The 18,561-nt window shown below is 39.1% G+C and overlaps 1 protein-coding gene and 1 long non-coding RNA gene across 2 annotated transcripts; both read left to right on the forward strand.

The window, feature by feature from the left end:
* The first annotated feature begins 31 nt into the window (after positions 1–31).
* LOC144257338 (uncharacterized) lies at positions 32–806 on the forward strand. Its single transcript, XR_013344429.1, has 3 exons — positions 32–158; positions 492–618; positions 738–806. It is a non-coding gene; the product is annotated as an uncharacterized LOC144257338 (long non-coding RNA).
* A 16,592-nt stretch (positions 807–17,398) lies between these two features.
* Pf4 (platelet factor 4) lies at positions 17,399–18,185 on the forward strand. Its single transcript, XM_077803593.1, has 3 exons — positions 17,399–17,525; positions 17,866–17,980; positions 18,098–18,185. Exons 1-3 carry the CDS (start codon positions 17,420–17,422, stop codon positions 18,183–18,185), a joined length of 309 nt encoding a protein of 102 aa, XP_077659719.1. The 5' UTR covers positions 17,399–17,419.
* The last annotated feature ends 376 nt before the right edge of the window (positions 18,186–18,561 follow it).

Consider the following 18,561-nt stretch of genomic DNA (forward strand, 5'->3'; position numbering starts at 1 on the left):
CCCTAGCCCCCACTTGCCCTGAGCACTTGGATCCTGCTGGAAACTCCAGGACATGGGCCTCAGATTGCGCTCCTGCAGCCTCTGCCCCCAGCTCTACCCTGGGCTGCTGCTCCTGGGGCTGTTGCTCCTATCAGCTGTGGTCACAGTCGCCAGAGGCGGTGAGAGCAGAAGTAAAGCGGGGAGGGACGGACCCATGGGAGCAGCGGGAATTGATTCCGGGAACCCCCGGGGTGCTGAGGCAGTGTCCTTAATGTTAATGGTTCCAGCTCTATTGTCCTGGGGTTTTGAAGTGTGAGGGCACTGTGCCAAGCTCTGCACAAGGGAGCTGCCACTGAGTCAATATACCTTCCCTGTGGAAATGCAATCCGCAGCTAAGGAAATGAAGGCCAAGGGCGGGGGTGGGGGAGGGAGATTTGCGAGGTGCCTCTGGCCACTCCTGAAATCCTCCTCCCTCCCCTACTTCTGGCTCCCACCCTTTCTGTTACCCTCAGAGGATCCTTCAGATGATGGGGACCTTCAGTGCGTGTGTTTAAAGACTGTGTCCAAAGTCAGTGCCAAGCACATCACCAACCTGGAGGTGATCAAGGCTGGACCCCACTGTGCCAACACCCAGATAATGTGAGTCCTGGCCCTGAGCAGTTGGTGCCGCCCATTGCCCAGCTGTCCCTCTGTCCCTCTGTCTGATCTTGTTTTGGAATCCAGCACCAAAAGGTGCATCTCTTCTCTTTTTCCTGCAGAGCTACACTGAAGAATGGAAGTAAAATTTGCCTTGAAGGGGAGGTCTCCTTTTTTAAGGGATTAGTCCGGAAACTCATGGCGAAGTAGTTTCTACCTAGCTAAATATGTACTTTGCTATAAAACTTGTTTGGGTGTCCCCCCACTCCCCGCCTCCCCCCCCACATTCTCTCTAACTAAAAGAAAAAAAACTTCTAATGATTATATTATCCTTCAAATCTTAAATAAATAAATAATATGAACCAAGTTGTGATTTTCTCAAATATTGCTTCATTATTATGAAGAAAATAGTGATGCCATATCATATTTTCTTACAAGAAAATACCTCTAGAATTGTAAGAAAAAAAAAGTTTTGAAGGAGTGTTTGTTTTATAAGGACTGAATTTGCTTCGTGCTACATGTTTTGCTGATAGATATTTGCATGTTTATGTGACAGCATTACTTCATAGATGCATATTTACTTTATGTGTTAGCTTTGTTAATAATAGCATTTAATATGTCAAGAGCATTGTATTGTCTTGAGCAATAAATAAAAAAAAATAATAGAATTTAATCATTACTAGTTTCCAAGGCTCTTTTTTTTAATTAAGTAAATAAATCAGACCCTGATTTTATCCCTTTAAGACTTAGAATCCAGTACATTATTATTAGAAAATTAATAAAAATATAATTTGAAAAGAATAGTTAATGTTACTCTATTGATACTTTGGGGAACTGCATTAAAATAGCTTAATCTTTATAAGTTTTTTGAAAATGTTGATATTCTACAAACATGAAAATTAAAAACATTCTGTATTCATAATGCTGCCTACAATGGATCCCTATTTTGCAAACCTACCAGTTTGTTCTTATTATATTTACATGTTAGTATTCCTCTAAGCATGCAGATGTCTTGAATAGATTTTTTTCCCCCTGGGCATTTATACGTTGAGGAGTTGCCTTATTTGCAGCTCACTATTCTCCCTTGCATTCCCTAACATTAGAGGTGTTAAGATTACATGTTCAACAGCCATGGAACCAGGAGCAGTGCAAGCTGAAGTTTTCATTCACACTTTGGGAAGATGTTACTACACTTTGGGGAGAAAAGAAGATGCTGCAACATGGGTATATTAGTTACCTATTGCTTATGTAACAAATTCTCACAAACTCAGTGGCTTACACAACACAAATCTATTTCTCACAGTCCTGAAGGTCACAAATTCAAAATAAGTCTTCATGGGCTGAACTCAGCATGTCCTCAGGCTGTGTTCCTTCTGGCTTTAGAGGGCAGTCTTTCTCCTTACCTTTCTTAGCCTCTAGAAGCCACCTCCATTCCTTGGCTTGGGGCCCTTTCTTCCAAGTTTGAAGCTTATCATTCCAGCCTCAGCTTTTGTTGTCACATCTCCCCTCTCCTCTGACATTCTCTAATAAGGAGCTGTGTGTACACATTGGGCCCAATTGGATCAATCAGAATAACCTTACTATCTTAACATCCTAACACATGTGACAACATTTTTTTCTAGCCATATGAGATAATCTAGTCATAGGTTTCAGGCATCAAGCCATGGGAATCTTAGTGGTAGAGGACATTATTCAGCTTACCACAATGGACAAGAAGGCAGAATCTAGTTGAGGCAGAAGAAAGCCACAGATGCTTGCTTAGGAACTAAGGCAATTTCGACCTAAAGTGACAATGTTTGTATAATGGTATGTTTAAACTCCTCAGGGAAATGAGACTATGATGCCATTCAGTCTCTTCTGGAAAAGGGACACCTTAGGATGACAAATTAATTAAAATAGGCACAATTTCTAGAGGCTTATGAAGTGCCAAAACATCATCTAAAATTTCTAAACCCACACTCAAGTTAGGTAATATTATTCCCATCACAGAGTTGAGGTAACTGTCTAGGAAAGGCCACAGTTTGCTAGAAGCTGTATAAATCAGTCTGGTTCCTATCTCCCTGCTCTGAGTTTCACATTGTGCTTTCACACAAGCAAGTAGCATGGTAGTCCAAGCTTCATAAAGAAATGATCCCATAAACTGGCTGTTGTAGATGGATTAGGGTTTGCTAGTGGGTCAAAGGGAAGAGTGGTACTACCACAACATGAAAAACTAGACAGAAAGATGCATGATTGTTAAGTCCTCGGCATATTTGGACAGAAGCTCATAGTTCTGCAGGGCTGCAGTCTATGGGGAAAGAGAGTGAACAATGGTCTCTCCTTTAGTTTTCATCCACTTGGTGCTTTTCACTTCCTGTATAGCTCTCATGCATTCTTACCTAAATTATCTCTCATATATACACATATATACATCTATATACAGGTATGCTCACACATGCTCACACACATAAAAATTTCATAATACAATACTTACACTTGTTTTATACTGTTAATCCTGGTATTTCATTTTCTGCACTATGCTATCCTACTTTTAAAAAATGTTGATCACAACTCTATAATTTCATCACTCATTGCTGGAGATGGATGTTAGTATAAAAGCACTTTAAGTTGAGTCAAGTTCTTATGTTACCTATTGAGTCCACACTCTAGAGAAGGCACCTGGAGAGTCAGCAGGCATAAAATAAGCAGGGCCAGCTGCATAGTTCAATGTGCTTGGCCACGTATCCTCTTCCTTCATTCTCACCCCCGACCTGGGTTGGAATTCCCATGACAAGCAGTTTTTGACATAGAGATATTACAACAAATAGGTGTCTATATGAGGTGCTACCTCCTTGTCCTGTTATATTCACTGCCTGTTCTGCTTCAGCCATTAGATTTGTTTCTAATGGGAACTTAATCATGGGCAGAAAATACATTGCTTTCCAGGGGGCTTTGGAAAAAACAAACATAATAATTTAGTGAGTTTAGCAGTTTTATACTGATTTTTCCCCATATTTCTCGTTTTGTTGTATTCTCTCATAAATGGTAACATTAGCCCAATGGGCTAATAATTTGAGTCTCCCCTTCTGTTATGGTTTGGATGTGAGGTGTCCCCCAAAAGCTCACGCGTGAGACAATGCTCTTGCATTTCTCAGAGGAGAAATGATTAGGGTATAAGAGACTTAACCCAATCAGTAAATGAATCCCCTAATAGGGATTCACTGAGTGGTAAGTGAAGTAGTAGGGTGTGACTGGAGTGGTGGGAATTGGGGCATGGTTTTGGGAGTGGAGTCTCTCTCTCTGCTTCCTGATCATCATGTGAGCTGTTTCTCTCTGCCACACTTCCCCCATGATGTCCAGTCTCACCTCTAGACCTGAGGAATGCAGCCTGCTGTCTGTGAATTGACATCTCTGAAACTGTGGGTCCCCAAATAAACTTTTCCTCCTTTAAAGTTATTCTGGTTGGATCTTTCAGTCACAGCAGTGAAAAAGCTGACAAAAATGCCTTCAAAGCACATGTTGAAATGTAAGTGCCACTGTGATGGTAATTGGGACACAGAAATAAGTGCTCCACTGTTTTGAATGGATCAATGCCATTGTGGCAGGAGTGGCTTAGTAATGGGGAGAGTGGGTTGTTGTAAAAATATACTCAACTTTCTTGGCTTTCTCTTGTTTCTGCCCTGGCCCTCTCTCATGAGCTTTCTCATCATGTCAATTCCACTGTCATGTTATGAAATAGGAATAAGCTTCTCATCATATGCAGCCCCTTGACCTTGGACTTTTCAGCCTCCAATATTCTAAGAAATAGGTTTCTTCTATTTATAAGTTACCTACTTTTTGCTATTCAATTTCAGCAATACAAAATAGGATAAGACAACTCCTTTGGATTAAATCTTAATTTTGATTCTGTGTGACCCTTAGTGTACTCAGTTTCCTCATTTCCAAAATAAGGACTATGGTGGCCACCATGCAGGGTAACTAAAGGAGTAAATCACACTAATAGTAGGATCCAGCTTGGGTTCTGATTCAGAATTGAAGTCTTACAAATGAATACTACTTTTCTTCCCTTTCCTTAGAGATTTGCACAAGAGCACATGCCATTCCAAACATTGGTGGCCACAATCCTTGACCCAATACATAACCCATTAAGAACAAGGCCAACAGGCCAGAATTTTCCCATACAGAATCACAGTACAAAGCTTGCATACAGACAGCTAGTTAGAAAAAGTTGAATATGACAGGCACAGGGGTACTTTCCACTGTTGGTAGCAACTAAAAGAATCAAATAACAAAACCACAATGTTTATCAACCAATACATCTAAAGATTATAAAATATACAGAACATCTGATGATTGGGAGCCTGGCTTAACTGTCTTCCTAGTAAACAACAACAACAACAACAACAAAAATAAGATTTTGATGTAAAAATTTCAGTCCTTTTTATGCTGTTGTAACAGGATACCACAGACTGAATGAACTTACAATAGATGGAAATTTATTTGGCTCCTAGTGGTTCTGGAGGCTTACAAATCCAAGACTGAGGAGCTAAACCTTCGGAGGGCTTACTTGCTGCATCATAACATGGCAGAAGGGAAGGCATCACAATGTAAAAGAGAGAGGGGTGCAGGAGAGGGAGAGAAAGGGGCTGAACTCAAGAATTCATCCCTTAAAAGGAACCCACCCCCATGTTGCTGTGATAAAGGTACTAATCCATTCAGGAGACAGAATCCTCATGACCACCTTTTAAAAGTTCCCCCTTTAACACTGTTCCATTGAGGATTAAGTTCCCATCATGTAAAACCTAGGAGATATGTTCAAGCCATGCCAAATATTTATTTCTTCTCTGTAGCAGATACAACATGGGATTACACATTGATTTGGCATTTTGTGATGAAAGGCTGTAAAACTTGCAGGCAGAGTAGTCATCAAGCAAAGTTGGAACAATTAGCTTTCACTTACCATCTGTGTTGCAGAATCAGTCTTCTTCTACCAGTATGTTTGTGAGAACTATAGGAACTATTATCAAAGAAGGAATAAGGCAATGTATGCATACCTCCATCACCAGAATGACTATTAAGCTAGACTGAGAATATGCACTTATCTGTTTTTCCTACTTTAAATCAGAGAATAAAGGTCAAACCTCTTCCCTCTCTTCACTTTCAATTCCAGATAAATACCTGAAAGACCAGGCCTAAATAAGTATTTTTCAAATATTCACTACATGAAGAGGAACAATAATGCACTTAGTCCTGCTGATGCAATGGTGTAGTTGAAGGCTGAGCAAAAGGCATCTAGGTAGCAGATAGTTAATTGAACATTAATGACATTCTTCCCAACTGCTAACCTTGTTAGGCTCAGAGATCTCACCATGGTATTCATAGACACTAGAGTATGCTCATGCTCTTTGTACCATCAGTGACTTGTTTGATTTTTCAGTTACAGTCACTTCTGTAAGTATTATGGAATCTATTGAGTTCCCTTAATGTGTCTAACAACATCCTCCAATCACATTCTGAAGTTTTAATACAAGCTCATTAAATTTTATTTAATTGTAGACATTTATATTCAATGTATTACACATACAAATGGAAAATATATGCCATCAAGGCATTTCTCCACTATTACCATAACTTCCACTATACATAATTGGATCTCACATTTCTTTGGTGTCTTTAACTGTTTAGACATGTCAGCCATTGAACCAGCTCAGTCACACTTCAGCAGTTCCACATTATTGTAATCAGTACCATTCAGAATTCTGTCCCTCAAAAGTTTCCTGAGTATATGAACAGAGCCTAGAAGAAAACAATAAAACAAAGATATTTCCAACCAAAACATTGGAGGAACATTGAAACATTGAATGAACATTGAAAAAATATTTAATATCAAATTTTAATAGTCATTCATAATTTTCCTTATTGAAAGCTGTATCTTCATGCCATGTATTTTCTTTTTTTTTTGAAAGTTTTTTTTATTGGTTGTTCACAACATTACAAAGCTCTTGACATATCATATTTCATACATTAGAATCAAGTGGGTTATGAACTCCCATTTTTACCCCAAACACAGATTGCAGAACCACCTCGGTTACACATCCACATTTTTACATACTGCCATATTAGTAACTGTTGTATTCTGCTACCTTTCCTATCCTCTACTATCCCCCTTCCCCTCCCCTCCCATCTTCTCTCTCTACCCCATCTACTGTAATTCATTTCCCTCCATGTTTGTTATCCCATTCCCCTCACAACCTCTTATATGTAATTTTGTATAACAATGAGGGTCTCCCTCCATTTCTATGCAATTTCCCTTTTCTCTCCCTTTCCCTCCCACCTCATGTCTCTGTTTAATGTTAATCTTTTCTTCCTGCTTTTCCTCCCTGCTGTGTTCTTAGTTGCTCTCATTATATCAAAGAAGACATTTGGTATTTGTTTTTTAAGGATTGGCTAGCTTCAATAAGCATAATCTGCTCTAGTGCCATCCATTTCCCTGCAAATTCCATGATTTTGTCATTTTTTTAGTGCTGTGTAATACTCCATGGTGTATAAATGCCACATTTTTTTTATCCATTCATCCATTGAAGGGCATCTGGGTTGATTCCACAGTCTAGCAATTGTGAATTGTGCTGCTATGAACATCGATGTGGCAGTATCCCTGTAGTGCGCTCTTTTAAGGTCTTCAGGGAATAGTCCGAGGAGGGCAATAGCTGGGTCAAATGGTGGTTCCATTCCCAGCTTTCCCAGGAATCTCCATACTGCTTTCCAAATTGGCCGCACCCGTTTGCAGTCCCACCAGCAGTGTACAAGAGTACCCTTTTCCCCACATCCTCGCCAGCACTCATTGTTGTTTGACTTCATAATGGCTGCTAATCTTACTGGAGTGAGATGGTATCTTAGGGTGGTTTTGATTTGCATTTCTCTGACTGCTAGAGATGGTGAGCATTTTTTCATGTACTTGTTGATTGATTGTATGTCCTCCTCTGAGAAGTGTCTGTTCAGGTCCTTGGCCCATTTGTTGATTCAGTTATTTGTTTTCTTGTTGTTTAATTTTTTGAGTTCTTTGTATACTCTGGATATTAGGGCTCTATCTGAAGTGTGAGGAGTAAAAATTTGTTCCCAGGATGTAGGCTCCATATTTACCTCTCTTATTGTTTCTCTTGCTGAGAAAAAACTTTTCAGTTTAAGAAAGTCCCATTTGTTGATTCTTGTTATTGACTCTTGTGCTATGGGTGTCCTATTAAGGAATTTGGAGCCCGACCCCACAATATGTAGATCGGAGCCAACTTTTTCTTCTATCAGACGGAGAGTCTCTGATTTGATATCTAGCTCCTTGATCCACTTTGAGTTGACTTTTGTTTCATGCCATGTATTTTCATTTGTGGTTTATATCTTCATCTTGCAATTTCCTAAATTTTATCTCCACAGTATCAAAATCATAATGATGGTTTCATCTTCAAAATAAATTTATTATATTTTTAAAGGGAAAATTTCACATTTTCTTTTCTTTTGTTATTCTGGCAATCCTATGTTCTTTTTGAACTATGTGGTCATGACATCATTTATTTACTAAGTACCACTTCCAGAGAGTTCATAAAACAATCTTAAGAAAATGGGGATGCAAAGCAATCTATATAAACATTTTTTAAAAATCAATAACCTACTCCCAAGACATCTGTGAAAAGCTAATATATGACACATTTATCAATGTTAACAATTTTAAGCATTGAAATCTGATCTTATTATTGTATTATCATGCCAGAGGAGAAAAATAGCTGATTTTTTTGTAGAAGAAAGATTATAGAAGAAAGTACACAGATTAATGTCTAATTTTACATTAGAAGTTAGACTTAATCCAATTTTACCTGTTCTATAAAACCCATTGCTGTGCTTTATACACATACATGAGTGAAAATGTATATAATGAATAGTTATTATTCACTCCTTCTGTCTAGACCACACAACCTCTAATTAACTAGATCTTTCCTTTGGCCATGAGGCAGATGGTCCATAAAGGTCAAACATCTCAGGTCCTCTTGCTTTGAATGCACTTTCAGATCTCATCTACATTCTGGGGTCCTGTTGGCAGAGCTAGGCCTTAGAACTTTCTAATGACTTCTGTTCAGGTTAATTTCTCTGTCTAAGGCAGGGTACTCTTCTCCAGCACGTCCTCTAGAATTCAAACTCTGGCTGTGGACGAAATATCTTTGTGTCCACTTGTATTCAACTGAGATTTTATTCAAGTTAGTGAGTGGCCAAAACAAGCAAAAGAAAGTAAGGAAAGTAAGGAAATCTAGGCTGCTAAAATCCTTCAAGGGCAGTTTTCTGATGTCCTTCCTCAGGACACTTTGTTTAGGAAGCAATGGCCTGAAACCATTTATCCATGCATTATTTCAACAAGCAGTCTCACTGGAGACCTGTGAATGCAAACAGAAATGAGATATAATTGCTTTCCTGGCAGAGCATATAACTCTCATGAGGGTATGTAAACCAGTGTGCTCCACATCCCATGATGTGCTCAGAACCCAGGGGCTGGGTTAACCCCTTGGGAGGAATTATAAACTTATGATGGGGGAGGGGATGTTAGAAATACCCCCTCAATGACAAGTAGGAGCCCCCTACAACTGAGTTATACCCATCCTCCTCTTGATCTCTCAGCACTCCCTGCCTCATGTTAAACTCTCTGTTAGAAAAATAAACTGCTTATTTTTTTATTTGTTATTTTTAGTTATACATGATAGTATAATGTATTTTGACCTATTATACATACATGGATTATGACTTCCCATTCTTGTGGTTCTACCTGATGTGAAGTTACATTGGTCATTTATTAATATATGAACATGGGAAAGTTATGTCTGATTCATTCTACTATAATAAAGGGCTTATTTTTCTTCTCAGGTCCTACAACATTGTTCCCAGTTTTCATGCCTTCCTTTATTCCATTCTCCTTTTCTGAATCAGTCCCCATATCCACTCACCTCCTCCAGAAACTTTTCTCTGGCAGCTCCCATCCTTCCACAAAAAGGAATCAGGTGTTCCCTCCTCTGAGAGCCTATAAAGCTCTGTCCATTACTGAGAGAGTTGGGTCCCTGGATAACTCCATGTCTTTCTGTCCTACTCCATAGACTGTGAGTTCAGTAGTGATGCAGTCTATCATTTTCCTCTTGGTTACCTAGTTCAGAACTTAATTCAGTTCACAGCTTCTAAGCAGTACATAAATATTTAATTAATGAATGGGTAGATTCATTAACAATAAACAGAGCAACTTGTGTTGAAAAGTAGTAGAAGCATGGAAAGTGGGTGATTTTAGGAAAACCATTTCACTGGGAAGAGACAAATATCTAATTTAACTTTTCTGAAAAATAAATTTAAATATATATATATTGACCTACATAACAGAAAAGTCCATGAAAAATCAGATCCAGCTGCAGGATCGCCAAAGAATTTTCTCCAAAGTAAAATATATCCCACTTCATTTTCTCTGTGCCAACTTCATTGTGCCAAATTCTCCCCAAGAATTGGCAAAACTCTAGGCCTCTTTTTGGTTTATCCCTCAAGGGTTCTTGTGCTGGAGGTTTGGTCCCCAATGTGAAATGTTAAGAGGTGGCTGGACCTTTAAAAGGTGGGGCAGAGAGGGAGGCCCCTGGGTCAACTGAGGTCCAAATATCTTGTCTATTTCTTGGAACGGAAGAAAAACAGAAAGTGTTTGCTGCAATTGGTCTTCACACACAACTCATAACTGACTTAAATGAGAGGACTCAGATAGTCAGACATAGTTTATCCAGAGGAGCTGCCAAAAGAATGAAGCATGTCACGAAGCAGCCAACATTTGGAGATTATAGAGCTTGACTCTTGGAAATAACTTAATCAAAATCACTTGATTTTGTCATGAAAGAAAAAGCAAAGAGTTATGTGGTTTTTATTTCATATGCCACCTTAATATGCCACTTAACTCCATGAAATCTTCATAAATCAAAATTTAGAGCACAGGAATACTATAACTTAGAACAAGAAACAAATTAATTCTCTCATTTGAACAAGTGATTTTCAAAGAGAAGTCCATTTTAAGAGGTGAATGTTAGATTTCTATGTAGTCTTTAAACTCATGAAGGCAAAAATTCTATTCATAAATTTGTTTTTTTTTTTTTTTTGGTGGTGCTGGGGATTGAACCTAAGGACTTGTGCATGCTAGGCAAGCACTCTACCAACTGAGCCATATCCCCAGCCTTAAATTTATGTTTTTATTAATGCATTTTGGTTTATATAATTATGGGGCTCATTTTGACATATTCATAAATCCCCATAACATAGTTTGCTCCATTTCAATCTCTAAAACTACCATCTTCCCTCTATTCCTCTCTCCTCCTGATCTCTTTCCACTACTCTATTGGTCTTCCTTTGGTAAATTTTTGTTTGTAATCGGTGCTTATGTGTAAAGGTAGAATTCATTGTGATATATACATACATGCACATAGTATAATTTGTCAATGTCAGTATGCATTTCCTTCCCTTTCCCCTCCCCACTCCCTCCACCTCTATCTCCCTTCTCTACCACACTGTTTGCCCCCTTCTGTTTTCATGAAATCACCTTTAAAAAAATACCTTACTTCTCTCTGGCTTCCACATATGAGAGAACAATTTGACTCTTGACTTTCTGAGTCTGTCTTATTTCCCTTGGGAGATATTCTGTAATTCCATTCATCCACTGGCAAATGACATAATTTCATTCTTCTTTATATCCATTGTGTATATATGCCACCTTTTCTTTATCCATTCATCAATTAGGGGACACCTAGGCTGGTTGCATAACTTGATTATTGTACACTGCTCTGCTATAAAGATTGGTATGCATGTTGTTTGGAGTCAACACCAAGGAGTGGGATAGCTGGGTCATGTGGTGGGTTTATTTTTAGTCTTTGAGAAATTTTCACGTTGTTTTCCAAAGTAGTTGTATTAACTTTCAGTTCCACTAACAATGTAGGAGCGTACCTTTCCCCCAAACATCCTCATCCACATTTATTGTTACCTGTATTCTTGAAATTTGCCATTTTAACTGGAGTGAGATAAAATCTCAGTGTCATTACAGTTTGCATCCCTTGTTTGTTAATGAAGATGAACATATTTTGCAAGGCTGCAATTCTTAAAGAAATAGGAGAATCTTTAAAAATTGAATTTTTGGTGGTAAAATTCCATTTGCCCTAAAATCATCATGGAACCATTCATTCAGAATTGACAAACAGTAAATTCCAGGTGTTCACATCTTCCACTCCCCTCCCCAGGCATTGCCCTGGCAATAGCCACTTGCAGGAGTAACCTGACAGCTCCTCGCCTCAGCTCTATCAGTGTCTTTCCCTTTCTGGGCCAGTTTTCTCAGTGGCTGCCATGAAACATTCCTTGCCATCAAACAGGAGCCAATGGATAAACATTTTCCCATTTTTTTTCTGCTTTAAACAGATATTTTTCAATATTACTTAGAGGGTTTCCAGTAGGATGCAATCCCAGTGGCCTACCCTCTTTTCCTAGTTCACTCTTCCCAATTCTTCAGTCCTATACACTGGGGACACATTCTCAAATAAGTGACCTGCATGGCTGACCCATGATTAGGCTCCACTTTTCAAAGGGAACCCTAGGCTGACCCAATGCTCCATTCTGGGAAGTAACCATGATGATTGGCAGGCAGGTGTGGGCAGTGTAGCTCCACTGTGCTCCTCCAGCTTGCCTCAGGGACTCATTGCCTCACAACTGCCAGCCCTATTTCCCTAAAATGACATGATGACTTTGTTTTTAAGGGGGGAACAATGAAGATATCAAAGCATGCCATCAAATTCTAGGCTTTATCTCCCTTCACAACTCAAGGGCATTAGTGTCAGGTTCAGGGCAGCTTCACCATTCAGTATCCGACACTGCTTCTCTGGCTACCCTCTTTCTTTCATCTAGTCATACCTGCTCTCAGTCCAGGGGTTCAAACAGGATAAGCCATTTCTCAATTGCTTCTGTCCAAACCTTTCCCCACCCTGCTGATAGATTCAGAAATGGGAAAATGATCTAAGCCTGGTGAAGTCAGAAACAGTGTCTAGAGTTTTTGCTGGAACAAGTGAAAATGCCCTGGGTTTGCTAAACTGATAAAATGAATGCTGTATTGGTTTCTTTTTCATTATTATCATGAAATAACTTAGACTGTGTAGCTTATAAAGAAAAGAGGTGGCTCAGTGGTAGAGCATTTGCCTTGCATGCATGAGATACTGGGTTCAATCCCTGACACCACATAAAAATAAAAAAATTTAAAAAAGTAAAGAAAAGAGATATTTTTAGCTCACAGTTTTAGAAGCCCAAAGCCCAAATACCATTGTACTGGCTCTTATGAGGCTCCTTCTGGCTGCATCACCTCCTGGCTGATGGAAGCACAATGGTGGGAGCAAAGTCAAAAGAGGGTTGGGGGACAGGGAGAGAGGGAGAGGGAGAGGGAAAAAGGGAGAGAGCAGGGTGGGCTCCCAGAGTCAGAAGCTTCCAGAGTCAAGAAAATGATCCAGAAACTGTTGGAAAGTGATGAATCAGCTGCTTAATCTGTTTATTTTCTACCAACCCCTTTTTAATCTCCCAGGAAGGGTAGGATTCTGAAGCCTTGACTTCCTAGAGTTTTTAGTTATTCATATACTCATTTATACTATACAAAAATTCAGATACATTTTCCATTCTGTCCTCCAAATCCTACTTGACTCTGAGAACTCTGCTTAAAAGATGACAGAAAGAAGATGAAAATGAGCAAGACTAACATACAATTTAAGATTTATTCCCCAGTTTTAGGCTAAACACTGTAATTGCTTTGCCTTTCTTTAGTTGAAAAAATTCTTTCCAAATACATTTGTGTAATTTTTCTTTCTCTATTGTTAGGTTCAAGGTTGCTATGATGATTAACAGATTTTACAATAGTCAATGACACTAGTGATCATGCAGAGCCAAGCATGGAATACTTGCTCAATAAATGCTTTTTAAGTGTATTTAGGCACTAGAGATTTTCAAAGTTTTTGTTCTAGATGGCTTGTTTGAAAGTATCCTTTGGAAATTTTTCTAATGTTTATTTTGCCTTCAAAACCTAAAAATAATAAAGTTGTAGAATGTAAGACTTGTAAGCAATGGTTATTTACTTTAAAGGGAATACACTTAACACTAGTAGAACAAGAAAATATATGGTGAAGAAAGCCTTGACATTCTTTACTAAAAACACTCTTGCATTTCTTGAAACAGAAAAGAGAAAGTGATAGATTTTATTTTATATTAAATGTTTTACTCTAGCATTTTGTATATATTTGCCTTTTCTTAATGTGTGCATGATTACAATTTCAGTATTAGAACTGGACTTACAAATAAGTACAACAGAGAATTTATACTTTACTAGAAATATTAAGTGTTCTTTTTAAAATCAATATATTCTTCATCAATTTCTAAATCCATAAAATTTATACCCATGCTATTTTTACAGAACTATGACCATGAACCAAAATGTTATTTATTTATTTATTTATCATATATTATCAATTTACAGACTTGGAGAAAGAGTTTTAATATCCTCTCTCTCTCTCTCTCTCTCTCTCTCTCTCTCTCTCTCTCTCTCTCTCTCCTCCCCCTCTCTCTCTCTCTATCCTCCCTCTCTCTCTCTCTCTTTCTCTCTTGTTTTTGTTTTACACTTTGTTATTTTACAATATTGCCAACAAAATTCACAAAGTTCATAATCTCTGTGATTTTTTACATGATATACTAATCAGAAACTACTGATCACTATTAAAAGGCCAGGCATAGTGTTTTACATACATTGATTCAATAGTTCTGACAAGATGGCAATGATCTGGTTAAGAGACTTTTCTAAGAGCCTGAATAATTAGGTAACCTGGCTCCCCCACTTATTGGCTGTTTGACTTTGATTGGATTGCTTCCTCTCTCAGCTGGTGATCATGTAATTGTCTATCTCAGAGAGCTGATGTGAGGAGTAAGAGTTGGTAAATTCAAAGTGCTTAAAACAATGCATGTCATACAAATAAATATTAGTAATTGTTTACTATTGTTAGTAGTAGTACGGCAAAGAAGAAATCTGAAGATGGCCCTGAAGAAATTCACACTGGGCTGGGGATGCAGTTTAGTGATAGAGGACTTACCCACCATGTATGAGGCTTGGGGATTTAATACCAACAATGAAAAAAAAAGAAAGATGGGGTGAGATAAAGAAAAGAAACTCACCCCAACATTACATACTAAGTGAGCAGAGTGATCATAGTGAGGATTTGAAATGGTATTCTAACCCACTATACCATACCACTTTCCTGGATTCTTCTTTCTCTAACGAAATTATATTTCATAGTGTTGATGACACAGAAAATAGTATTTAATACACAAATACCATACTGTGTGTACAGTATTGATCATAGGAAAATAAATAAGTTCACCAATTCTGACCTATAAAGGGACTTTAGGAAACATTTACCTACTAAGAATGTAGTTCATTTCAACGTTGCTTTATTAAGGGCTCCTTATATTATCTCCTCACTGTCATAACTTCAGTGCCTTAAAATGTTTTGCCTATAAAGTAAATACACTTATTATGTACTAGGTAACAAAAATATGCACAAGTATGGCACAAAAGTGTAAACAGAGAGTGCAGCCATTTTCATTAGTTTTTATCCAAAAATTAAAAGAAGCTTAGGCATCTCAGTCAATAGTGGTTTCCTACAAAAAGGTGACAGGGCCATCTCATGAGATATGACACAGTGTTTGCACTACACTTACATCTCCAAGATACACAGGCCATTTATTATTGTTGTATGGACACATTGAATTATTTTGTGTAAATGCATAAAAAGGATGATTTTATTGCCACTCACTATTGCCTGGCTTCCTTTACTCTGAAAATATTAAAATCTGGGGATATGGTTATACAAATCAAGTGTTTTGCCTGTCCATGCGCAAAAGAATCCCTCCTCTCCATTTCCATTGTAGTTAACCAAAAAGGAGACTCAAGTTTCAGTTCCATAAACACATATGATTTACAGCATGTCCTATAACAACCATTATATTAGATGTTGAATTTTCAAAAATATATGCCATGGAGAATTGCCCTTGAAGATCTCACTCACTGTTCAGCTAAGAGAGGCAGACATGTGGACAGAAGAGTAAATTATATATGGCACATGTCAATATGGAGAGATCTGCCGCAATTGTATAAAGGAACAAACGCTTGAATAAGTCAGAGCTTCATAATCATTTTCAACATGTGTTGTTCATTCTCAGTGTAGCTATATTTATTAGGCCCCTAGCAGTTTACTAAAATAGTGATAAACATGACCTCTGACCTCCTAAAGCTTTCCATTGAGGCAAAAAGAAAAAAAAATTTAAACACTGTTAAACACACTCCAACACATGCGTCTGAGCATACCATGGATATGTGTATTATGGGTGTGAAACAGGAAAGGCTGGGGTCCTGCAAGAGAGAACAACAAAGGAGCATAATAGAGTGTCACTTCAGGCTCCTCTGAGGAAGTTGTTATTTAAACCAATACCAAAAACATAAACAGAATTTAGCCACCTAAAAAGACAGGTGGTAAGAGAATAGGACAAAGAACATTCCAGTCCCAGGGATTCAGTTTGCACTATGCACATTTCTGCAGATGTTCCATGCTGCAGAGCAGTTGGATGTCAGCTAATTCCATGCTGCAGTCTCCTAATACACTTTACCACTACTAATTAGTGTGACAGAGAGAATCCAACATAATCCAGATTTGGAATATGCATATATCTAGTCCTGATAACAGCCAAGCAATTCCTTTTCAGGAAAAGAAGACAGTCCATGTTGATCTCTTCACCTTTCCTGTGTGGGACTCTGTGGCATACCTTCCACCCTTACCTCCACATCATTTACACACTCAACTCTCAGACTCTGTATCCTCCTTCTGAGAACATTGTTGCTCCCTACCAGCAATACAGCCCATCTCACCCTTCACTGGGACTGGGACACTTGGCCCACCAAACTCTCCTGTTCTCTCTTCTGGAATATTATCTGGGATGAAGACAAATGGAGAATCATTCAAGCTCCAATATTTTTTTTTAAATCAAATACAACTTTTGTAATATATCTAAGATTATGAGTAATGAGGATAATTGACCTTGCTTCTTACAGTATATGGGAAGATGGTTAGTGAAGCTGGTAAATCTCATCCAAGAGACTGGAGAAGGCTTCCACATTCAGGTAAAATTCTGAAGACAGTCATTGCCTAGAGAATGAATTCCACTTTTCAATAGCAGAAAACAATTATAAACAACACAGCTTTAACTACACAGTAGTAGCCAAACTCAACAGAAGTCAACCAGAAAGGCAGGGGTCTAAGGGCAGTTTTTGGTAATGCAGGAGCTAGTTAAGAAGGAAACAGAAATTGTCTGGGTCTCAAAGGTGTACACTGTGTAAATTGCATGGTGACCACAGATCGCTCTGTGGTTCCACATAAAGAAAACATAGACCTTTTAAGATTGAGCACTAGTGTTTTAAACTACATAAATGTGTGCATATTTCAGTTAGGGTAGGAGATGTGGCTCCTGCTGCCAACTTAAGGCCAAGAAAGCCCTTTTTTGGGTTGTTTTATTTAATCTTGCCTGGCTAGAGCCCAAGTCTTCTGTGAAATGACTTAGCTTCCTCACCCCAGTTCCTCATTCCCCATCCCAGGTTTCCGGACTGGAGCAGCAGGAGGGATAAAAGAGGCGGGGACATCGCTGGAGCCGCGGGCCTGGGAACCCTAGCCCCCACTTGCCCTGAGCACTTGGATCCTGCTGGAAACTCCAGGACATGGGCCTCAGATTGCGCTCCTGCAGCCTCTGCCCCCAGCTCTACCCTGGGCTGCTGCTCCTGGGGCTGTTGCTCCTATCAGCTGTGGTCACAGTCGCCAGAGGCGGTGAGAGCAGAAGTAAAGCGGGGAGGGACGGACCCATGGGAGCAGCGGGAATTGATTCCGGGAACCCCCGGGGTGCTGAGGCAGTGTCCTTAATGTTAATGGTTCCAGCTCTATTGTCCTGGGGTTTTGAAGTGTGAGGGCACTGTGCCAAGCTCTGCACAAGGGAGCTGCCACTGAGTCAATATACCTTCCCTCTGGAAATGGAATTCGCTGCTAAGGAAATGAAGGCCAAGGGCGGGGTGGGGGCTGGGGCAGGGAGATTCCCCAGGTGCCTCTGGCCACTCCTGAAATCCTCCTCCCTCCCCTACTCCTGGCTCCCACCCTTTCTGCCACCCTGCAGAAGATGGCGACTCTCACTGTGTTTGTGTAAAAACCACGTCCAAAGTCAATGCTGAAAACATCTTCAAACTGGAGGTGATCAAGGCAGGACCCCACTGTGCCACAGCCCAGATGATGTGAGTTCTGGCCCTGGGCAGTTGGTGCTGCCTTTTTCCTCTCTGTCCCTCTGTCCCTCTCTGATCTTGTTTTGGAATCAGGGCACCAAAGGTGCATGTCTTTGCTTTTTGCTGCAGAGCTACACTGAAGAGTGGAAGGAAAATTTGCCTTGAGCGGCAGGTCACCCTCTTTAAGAGATTAATGAAGAAACTCCTGGACAGTTAGTTTCTACCTGGCTAAATGTGTACCCTGCTATAAACATGTTTGGGTGTTCCCCCCCACACACACACACATTTGCTCTAACTAAAAAAGAATCTTCTAATGCTTACATTATCCTTCAAATCTTAAATAAATAAATAATATGAATCAAGTTGTGATTTTGTCAAAATATTGCTTCATAATAGAGCAGAAAATAGTGATGCCATAACATATTTTCTTACAAGGAAACACCTCATGAATTTTAAGCAAAAAAAAAAAATGTTTTGAAGTAGGATTTTTTATAAGGAATAAATTTCCTGGTGCTACATGTAGGCTGATATTTGCATGTTTATGTGACTGCATTACTTAATATATGCATATTCACTGTATGTGTTACCATTGT

This window comes from Urocitellus parryii, chromosome 10 (genome assembly GCF_045843805.1).
Source record: "Urocitellus parryii isolate mUroPar1 chromosome 10, mUroPar1.hap1, whole genome shotgun sequence".
NCBI classification, from domain to species: domain Eukaryota; kingdom Metazoa; phylum Chordata; class Mammalia; order Rodentia; family Sciuridae; genus Urocitellus; species Urocitellus parryii.